This window comes from Portunus trituberculatus, chromosome 43, assembly GCF_017591435.1.
Source record: "Portunus trituberculatus isolate SZX2019 chromosome 43, ASM1759143v1, whole genome shotgun sequence".
In the NCBI taxonomy this organism is placed as follows: domain Eukaryota; kingdom Metazoa; phylum Arthropoda; class Malacostraca; order Decapoda; family Portunidae; genus Portunus; species Portunus trituberculatus.
Genome location: NC_059297.1, coordinates 15,383,177 through 15,393,393, shown reverse-complemented (window position 1 = coordinate 15,393,393; position 10,217 = coordinate 15,383,177). Strand labels below are relative to the sequence as shown.

General features: G+C 36.2%; 1 protein-coding gene across 3 annotated transcripts in view; it reads left to right on the top strand.

Moving 5' to 3' along the window:
• The window catches only part of LOC123517968 (arylsulfatase H-like), a 32,626-nt gene extending 23,645 nt beyond the window's left edge, over positions 1-8,981 (top strand). For 2 of the 3 annotated variants that reach the window (XM_045278470.1, XM_045278468.1), the window contains 2 exons: positions 116-308; positions 3,360-6,421. In XM_045278470.1, coding sequence (XP_045134405.1) covers positions 116-308; positions 3,360-3,498 — 332 coding nt within the window. In that variant the 3' untranslated portion in view covers positions 3,499-6,421. Of the gene's footprint in view, positions 1-115; positions 309-3,359; positions 6,422-8,317 lie in introns of those variants that run through there. The other variant, XM_045278469.1, reaches the window with a different exon arrangement.
• The last annotated feature ends 1,236 nt before the right edge of the window (positions 8,982-10,217 follow it).

Sequence of the window (10,217 nt, the reverse complement as noted above, 5' to 3'; positions counted from 1 at the left end):
ATCCCAAAAGTTTGTTGAAGCTAGGAAATGCAATGGTTTTTCATTTTCATCCTTCCTTTAGTTATATTGCCTACTTGCCAATCATTCATTCATGAAAGTTATTTTTTGTTTTCAGGTGACCATGTTTATAAGATGCATCTGGCTAAACCCAAGTGGTGGAAGGGCAGCACCCAGTGTGGTTGGCATCACTTAGCATTATGTGACTGCCATGGACCAAATGTCACAGACTTGTCCTCTCAACCTGAGTTGTATGATCTGCTCTCTGATCCTTATGAAGACTACCCGCCAATCAGTCCAGACTCATCAGAGTAAGAATGGTGTTACAACACTGTAACAATACGCCATAACTAATTCTCACTACCTACCACCCTTCTGTGCTTATCTTTTCCTCTCCAAGACATATGAATACTGGTAGCAACTCCTTCTATTCCCTCTTGCTTTTCTATTCACACTTTCAATCCAAAGCTGGATATTGTATTTATGTATGCAACTGTCCAACTTCCTCTCAAGCCAACTCTATTGTGTCTTCGTAATTTTATATCTAATGGTTTTGACTTCAGATTAACTCCAACTAAATTCATTGATGGTGTATATTTCTCACCATGCTCCCTTAACATACCAAATTGCACAACTTTCTGACTGTCCTTGTATATATATATATATATATATATATATATATATATATATATATATATATATATATATATATATATATATATATATATATATATATATATATATATATATATATATATATATATAGTGGAACCTTAGTTCTCAAACTTAATTAATTCCTGAATGTTGTTTGATGTTCTTACACTAAAACTATTTTCCTCTAGCAAATCAAAGTAAAATGGATTAATCCATTCCCAGACACCTATCCATCCTGTCCTAGCACCTATTGATAGATGCTCCCACAACCAATATAGCCACTCCATATCTCTAGCTCAGGAATTATCTATCCAGTTAAGATGTAATGTATCAACTTTGTGACATGGAAATACTGTTTAGACAATCTAGTGTGACACAGAGAGGAGCAATCCACTTACGTCAAAATGAAGGTGATCACAACACTTAGATATCTTGCTGCTGGAAAAAGCTGCTGGGAAGATGCAGTCATGTAGTAGTAATAGCATTGTGGATTATTGAGATAGCCACAAGTGACTCAGGATTACTCCAGTCACCAAAAATGATTTCATATTGAGGCTTTTCAATGGGATCACATTTATCATATTTCAAAGATTCAATTCCTGTCTTACTGATTGTGTCTCTTCTCCAAATACATAAAAACAATGGAAATACTTACCAAACTATGAATCGTACAACTCGCCATTCATCCAACTTTTTCAAGTAAAATTTAACCATCATTCTACATTTGTGTAACATAGTTTTACTGGCCACACTACACATTCACTTCAGCTTTGTGCTAGCTTTCAGATAAAAAGCATCATCCACACAAGCTTTGTTGCCATCTCTTGTTAATGTTAAAGTAGTGAGAAGTGTGTGTGTTCACCATGGTTGCCTGCTAGTCACCCAGCCAGCTTTTCCCCTACAGAAAGAGCTCAGACCTCATACTGACGTATGTGTGTGTGTGTTACGTTGGGAGACGGGCATAAAACATATGCATGCAAGAAAATCTCTCTCTCTCTCTCTCTCTCTCTCTCTCTCTCTCTCTCTCTCTCTCTCTCTCTACATACATACATACATACATAAATGCGATGCTGCACAAGGCTTTCTTCTTCCTCTCACCCCTATACTGTCCAACTCTCTAAAGCAAGAGTTAATCAGTACTCTAAATCATTCACTCCTTTCTCTGATAAACTCTGGAACTCCCTGCCTACTTCTGTATTTTTGTCTTCCTACGACTTGACTTCTTTTAAGAGGGAGATTTCAAGACATTTGTTCCTTAATTTTGGCTAGTTCTTTACTTCTCTTTAAGGAAACCAGCACTCAAATGGGCTTTTTTTTTATATTTTGTTGCCCTTGGCTGGCTTCCCTCCTGCATAAAAAAAAAAAAAAAATGCATGAAACACAAAGCAAACACATTCACTTATCGTAATGATAAGTGAATTCTGGGAGGCAGCAAAAGTCCAAGGAACCTTCCCTCTCTGTTGTCTAATAAGGTGTGAGAGGGAGGTATAAATAGAACAGGCTAGCCAGTCATCACCACCAACTGCCTCAAAATGAAATGATGTGTGCTTACATGAATGATCACCATCAGTTAAAGGTTAAATAAGCGATTATATATTGGTCTGGGACTGATTAATCCAATTCATATTATTTCTTAGGGAAAAAAATGCTTGTCATTTGTACAAATTGCAATTACTACAGCTTCCTGAAACAAATTATGTATGAATAGTAGGATTCCACTATAGTTTGATAATTCTTCACAATATCATTTGTGTAAACTGCAAACATTAATATATAGTGCTAACACTGACCCTTGTGGGACCCCACTTAATACTGACCTCCACATGGATGGCTTGCTCCTTATTAGAGTTTGCAGTTGTTGTTGTTGTTGTTGTTTTTTTTTAATACTCCATTTACTCAAGCAGTTTTTCATTAAAACCTCTTATCTTCCATTCCATAAAAGTCTTTTATGTAGCATATTAACAAAAGTTTTTCTTAATTCTAAGTAAATGCAGTCTATCGAACCATCTCTTCTGAATTACATTAATTACTCTTAAATAATAACTGGTCATGTTTGTAAAACAAAACCTACCTTTTTTAAAACCAAATTGACAATTTATAAGGATTTTGTTATCTTTCAAGAACTTAGTCCATTTTTTTTTACCATCCTTTCATATATATATATATATATATATATATATATATATATATATATATATATATATATATATATATATATATATATATATATATATATATATATATATATATATATATATTTTATTTATTTTTATTTATTTATTTTTTTTTTTTGCTATCTCACTCAAACACAAAACTGTTCCGTAATTTAATTGGTTTTGTATGTCTCATCCATTGAATGGGATGGGTACAATGATTGTCCTTTTCCAACCCTGTGGAACTATTCCTTCATTGACAGAAGTAATATAATGATGTTATGCAATTAGAATATATACGTAATAGTATCTTACATTATTCATGCTCATCTATTCTCCTCTCCTATACTGGCTTAAAAGATAACTAATTGGATCTTAAAACACAACACTTTCTTCAATAGTCCTAATGAACAATATTGTGATTTAAATAAGAAAAATACAAATTTGAAAAACATTTCCACTGAAAAAAAGGAAAAAATTATTCACCCACACTTATACTTCTGTAGTGCAGTAGTACAGGTTTTAACCCCCCTCTCTCCCTCCTTTCTTGTTCAGGTACAAGTCAGTGGTGCATGATCTGAAGGAATATGTGAGGCAATGGAAAGAGAGAGTGACTCTACCACCCTCACAACTCAGCACCTCGGCTAATGCTCTCTGGAAACCATTCTACCAGCCACACTGCCACACATGCTGAAAACAGAGAGCACCACAACAACATACACCTGGCATCCACATTATACTATGTAAGAATAGAGTATCTCCTCTACATATGCATGTGGATTATTTCTTCCAAAATCTGTAGTAAAAGTATGTATTTTCAGAAATGTAGGTCTCCAGGTTTTGGAATTCAATAGTATATTGTTCACAGCTTCTGAATGTTCTTTTTAGTTTATCAATTACATTCCTACATGATGTTGCAATAACACTGCACTATAAAGATGAAAAATAACTTAGAATGTTTTGATTAGGTGTCTCATACACCAATGTAATCAAATGCTTGACTTTTGTTATTTCTTACATTCAAAGAGTGATCATATTTCATCATATTAAAAGAAATGATAATAAATAAAAATCAAGTAATCTAAGATCAATGTTTCATCTCACACCATCTATAATGGCAGCCTCCTTATGCCTGTATGGTTCTTGTTGAACAAGTGCCATTTTCTTGAAATACAGATTACCTCCACACTCTGGTGACTCATTCATATAAATTGCAGGGAAGCACAGATGTAATGACACAAACTGCACTGTGTACAGACTGATTTGCGGTAATTACAGAGGGATAAGCATAATGGGTTCACTGGCTAAGATTTTTGACACTATGATATTGAGTAGACTGTGAAACTGGTTTAACATAGATGAATGTCAAGGTGGCACTGAAAAAAGCAGAGGATGTCTTAAACAAATAATAATGCTAAGATTGATACATATGTGATTATGTTTCATTTAAAGAGATAGAACTGCTTGTATTATTTATAGATTTTAGCAAAGCATATGATAGGGTTCCCTGTGGAAAGTTGATTGAAAGATTGAGAGAATGGGGCTACACCAAAGTGATGTTGCAGGCCATTAAAGTTATGTATGCATGCACCAAGAACATATATTTCTATCAGTAACATGCAATAGATGCTAATGGTTGTGTTCGCCAAGGAGATCCCTCAAGTCGCCTGCTGTTTGTTGTGTATATAGACCATATGATGCAGATGTTGAAAAGGGTCATAGAAAAGAACAGGTTTTTAAGTAGTTGACGCGTTCTGTTAATGATGATTGACACCTCTAAGAAATGTAAATAAGGAAACTTGTGATAATGTGTCAATTCTATAATGAAAGTGAAATGGGGATCAATGAAAATAAAACTTGTGGGATACCTACATCACAATATAACATATGAAGAAACAAGAAATAAAGAAAACATGGTTATAAGATAGTTAGCCAGTATGCAGTGTGTTGTCGTAAACTCAGATATTGACCCAGCCATAAAAGGGATTAGAAGGGTAGAAGCTCGAAGGGTCGAAAGGAAACACTTTTAATGACCCGGGCCAGGGTATCAGGTAAACATCCTGGACAGGACAACAGTTATGTATTGTAGTTGTCCTATACATGTTATTGGTACCGCACACATGGGCTTTTACCTTGCTTTTACGTGACTGGTGACCAGTACTCTTGAGGGGTATGTTGTGTAGGTCAAGACACGCTCCCTTGATATCTATGAAGGAAAGTTAGAGAGGAATGGGGGCAGAAAGAGACAAGAAAGAAGCAGAAAGGGAATCAGCTGAAGCTCTGGGTGGGCCCGATCTCAGCTGTAGCCAAGGAGGCAACATACTTCATATAACAGTAAGAGTTGCAATGCAGTCTTTGAGGTAAATTAGAATGGAGGAAGAATCATGACAGGATGTTTAGGTATTATTTTAGTATATGTGGATATAAAATCATGTGTGTGTGTACTTAGATCAATATGACACCGATATGTACTTATATCCCCATGTTATGAATAGAGAATCATGTGTACATCTCCATACCTATGTTGCATATGGTATATTTTCACAAGTAAGTTACATAACATAATTACTTGTTGTATTCATGGACGAAGTTAAAGTAGTTCTTAAGTATGGTTACCAAAAAGAAGTTGAGTTTATTCCATGCAAGATTCATTGAATGACGTTACTTGTATGAATATATAAGAACTGATTATATTCAGTGGTGTGTTATGTTGTTGTATTCATGTACTAAGCAAAAGTAATTCTTATATATGGGTAACCGGATTGAAAAGGGGAAGTTGTAATTACTACTATTATATGATATTCACTGATGAATAAAGCACAGTGTTCGGATATTGTAATAACGTTTAGAGGATATAGTGGACGATGTTGAATTAAAATTTGTTATAGGGATACGATGAAGTAATTCTGATGTAAGAATATATAGGTGAAGGGAGAAAGTTAGAATTGTTGCACATGAGACAATAATGTTCAGTGATGAGTTACGTTGTTGCATTCGTATACGAGCTTGGAGTGACTTAGATATCATTATAGAAGGAAATTGTATTGATTTGTTGTGGAAGAGAGAGAGAGAGAGAGAGAGAGAGAGAGAGAGAGAGAGAGAGAGTGATTATTATTTCTGATAATTTATCATTATATGGAAATAAACTTGCCAGGAATTCCAATCTTTCCACTCGTGACACAAATTCCCTACTACTGTGTTATTGGATGCGTCCCAAATACTGTTCACTATCCTTGCTAAGCGAACCCCGTTATAATGGTTTCTCCCGTCTTGAGATCACCCATTACTGTCAATGAGGTTATAGTCCAGTAAATCTAGCATAAAATTGTGCCCAACCTAAAACAAATTGCAATAGATTGTTTCTCACTTCTGAGTGACTTGACTAGTCCTCAGGTACATCATACTAAAAATCCCCATGAATCCATGTGGTGGAAGGGGATCAACGGCGGCCATTTTGGAATTTTCTTAAAAGTCATATATCTGGTAAAATAATAGTTTTATCAGGAAACACAACTCAATAAAAATTGTTCAGAATTGATTGTTTTATAGCAATGGCAGGTTATTTTACAAAGATAAATAAATATATAGGAAAAAAATAATAAAATATTAAATTTTGATTGCTGATTTTATTTTCAAAGACATATTCCTCAGAACTAGTGGCATCCATGACAAAATGCATCGAAGTAAAAATTGTTGAACAAACTTTCCTCTTTTGAAATATATATACAAGTTTATGCATATTTTGAAAATTGACAAAGTCATGGGGATTTTTAGTATGATGTACCTGAGGACTAGTCAAGTCACTCAGAAGTGAGAAACAATCTATTGCAATTTGTTTTAGGTTGAACCCTAGATTTACTGGAGTATTAAGCTAATGTGAAATTCTGGTTACTCTAGGAGAAATAGGATTTGAATTACTAAGCGAACCCTATTATAATGGTTTCTCCCGTCTTCAGATATGTCATCTAATTACTCATCTTACATACTGCATTGTGTAACTCTTTACCTCAAAACCTTCAATTTTAGTGTGTGTGTGTGTGTGTGTGTGTTCACTGTTTGATCTGCTGCAGTCTCTGACGAGACAGCTAGACGTTACCCTACGGAACGAGCTCAGAGCTCATTATTTCCGATCTTGGGATAGGTCTGAGACCAGGCACACACCACACACCGGGACAACAAGGTCACAACTCCTCGATTTACATCCCGTACCTACTCACTGCTAGGTGAACAGGGGCTACACGTGAAAGGAGACACACCCAAATATCTCCACCCGGCCGGGGAATCGAACCCCGGTCATCTGGCTTGTGAAGCCAGCGCTCTAACCACTGAGCTACCGGGCCGTGTGTGTGTGTGTGTGTGTGTGTGTGATTGTGTAATAATGATGATGATAATAATGCGGTTTATTAGTAATTGCAGTACATACATACTGAAAATGTGCATATGGGGATTGAAGGAGATTTAATATTAGAATCTTAACTTAGCGGCTATAGGTTATTTATGGTTCGAACCATGTGGGGAGGGGGAGCACTACATGAAGATGTAGGTGCATATGGGGATTGAGGGAGACTTAAGATTAGAACCTTAACTTAGCTATTTATAACTCGCACCATGGAGGGGATAGCACTATGATGATAACGGTCAGTTCTGGGGGCCCTGAGTGGCATGTGTCTGTGTGTGTGTGTGTGTGTGTGTGTGTGTGTGTGTGTGTGTGTGTGTGTGTGTGTGTGTGTGTTTGTGTGTGTGTTATTCACCACGGTCGTCTGCTGGTCACCCAGCCAATCTTTCCCCTACGGAGAAAGCTCAGAGCTCGTAGTGACCGATCGTTGGGTAGGACTGAGACCACACCACACTCCACACACCGGAAAAGCGAGGCCACAATCCCTTGAGTTACATCCCGTGCCTATTTACTGCTAAGTGAACAGGGGCTACACATTAAGAGGTTTGCCCATTTTTGCCTCGCCACCTCCCGGGACTCAATCCCGAACCCTCTCGATTGTGAGTCGAGTGTGTGTGTGTGTGTGTGTGTGTGTGTGTGTGTGTGTGTGTGTGTGAAGCCAGAGGACCGGGGTTCGATTCCCCGGCCCGGTGGAGATATTTGGGTGTGTCTCCTTTCACGTGTAGCCCCTGTTCACCTAGCAGTGAGTAGGTACGGGATGTAAATCGAGGAGTTGTCCCGGTGTATGTTGTGTGCCTGGTCTCAGGTCTATACGAAGATCGGAAATAATGAGCTCTGAGCTCGTTCCGTAGGGTAACGTCTGGCTGTCTCGTCAGAGACTGCAGCAGATCAAACAGTGAAACACACACACGGAATATATACACATTTTTTTCATTCAACTTTCCTGTCATTAAAACAGTATAAATTAAAGAGTTACTTTCCACCATCCCTGTATATGTATGTTAATGTTGCGCATACTCGTATATAATGTGTGAAAATTTAGACATGGAAACAATAAAAAAAGTGCAACAAACGGTATCACTTATTAAACAATAAAGCATTGCTATGTTACCAACAGAGGAACAAAGCCGCTGATGAGGATGAAGGGGAGGTGGAGGAGGACGCCCTCACTGCGCTCAACCTGGACCACCTGCAGGGGATCTTCTTCATCCTCTTGGTAGGATTCTTGCTGGCTGCGTTTTCCTTCTTTGGGGAGCGAATTTTGTTTCCAAGATACGCCTCTCAAGACTAATACATTGCCGCAAAAGCAAATCGACAAAAGTCATTAAATATCATCTTATGCAAGCCGCAAATCAGTAAACTTCTAGAAATTTGCAGTTTGGCAAATACAAACAAATGTCAATAATTTGCATCGCCTTCAGTAGCACAGCATCAGCTCAATTGTATTAAGGATATTTAAAGTGTTTTCATGGTTAGAAAACTTATTTTTCAAAAGATTGAAATTATCTTTAGTTATTGATCAATACCTGTTACATCCTTTATACTCTTTTCTGACAAACATTGTGATTTTATGAAGCTTGGAAATTCTACCAGAAACGAGATGTGACATATGAAACTTTAAACAATTAAATCCCTGCACACTGTTCATGTTCTCGTTTATTTTTCACATATCTACAAGCTCTATTTGATTTTTCCGATCTCCTTTTTAAAATCTGAATTTGTGTAGTTTATAACCATTTGTAAAAGCTACAATATATTCCTTGATTAAATTTTTTTTTAGATCTTTGCTGAATATTTCTATCCCATATCTATATATATGTACTTTATCATCTTGTACTGTATTCCTTGCCAATGAATGTAACTTTACATGTTTCAAATTAATCTGGATATCCTACTTTTTTTTTTTTTTTTTGTGTGTGTGTGTGTACAGACTTAGAACATCACACACTGGTCAGACTATTCATCCTATTTTGGTGTCGTCTGCAAAAATTCTTATGACGCCTTTACTCAGCCCTAAATCAAGAACATTGATGCTAACAATGAAATGTGATGTGGGTAAAATAGACCTATACAGAACTCCACTAATAACTTTATCCGATTTCTATTTACTTTTTTGTTGTACTATTAGCTCCCAACAAGTAAGCTAAACTTTAATCAGGTGAAAAAAAAAAATTGTCGTCTGTTCCACGACCTTCCACCTTACGAGTACTTAATGAACCTTGATGGGAATCTCTACTTAAAGTGTTATTGAAAAGAAAGATATATCACATCACAGTGATCATCGTTATCTACTACTTCAAGCACAATCTTAAAGAACGAAAAATTTGACAGATACGATTTACCGTTTATGGAATCACGCTAAGAATCAATATCAATGCATACATATTTTAGAATTTACATGTTCTTCTTTGCCATAATAGGTTTTTTTTATCTCTGGTCGATGATGGACTAACAAGGTAGCAATCGGACTTAAGGTGGTTTGGCTTCACTAATTAGGAACCACACACATATTTTAGATAATCAGTCTCCTCAAGTGTAGCCTAACTTTATCACTACACTCTTTTAAATGCAAGGTAAGATTTGTCTAACCAGTGATTTTGTCCTCTTGAAATTAATATTTATCTCTCAAAATGTCGTAAGTTATGCTGATATCCGTAAAATTTTCCTCTCCATCTTTGTCAACATCATGTTTAATTTGGGTTAACTTTCTTTATTAAAAATTTGTAAGAGTAATTATTTAAAGCCTTGCTCGTCCTCATTACCATCTATCAATTGACAATCTGTGTTTAAGGGATCGATACTGCCTTTAGACTTATTCTTGTTACATATGCAAGAAACTCTTTGGATGCTACATTGCATTCCTTCCTAATCTGATCCTGTAATCTCTCTTTTATTTATTTTTTTATTTTTTTTTTATGAATGTTCAACTCTTTATCTTGTATATACGTTAACTGCATGTGTGTGTGTGTGTGTGTGTGTGTGTGTGTGTGTGTGTGTGTGTGTGTGTGTGTATTCAC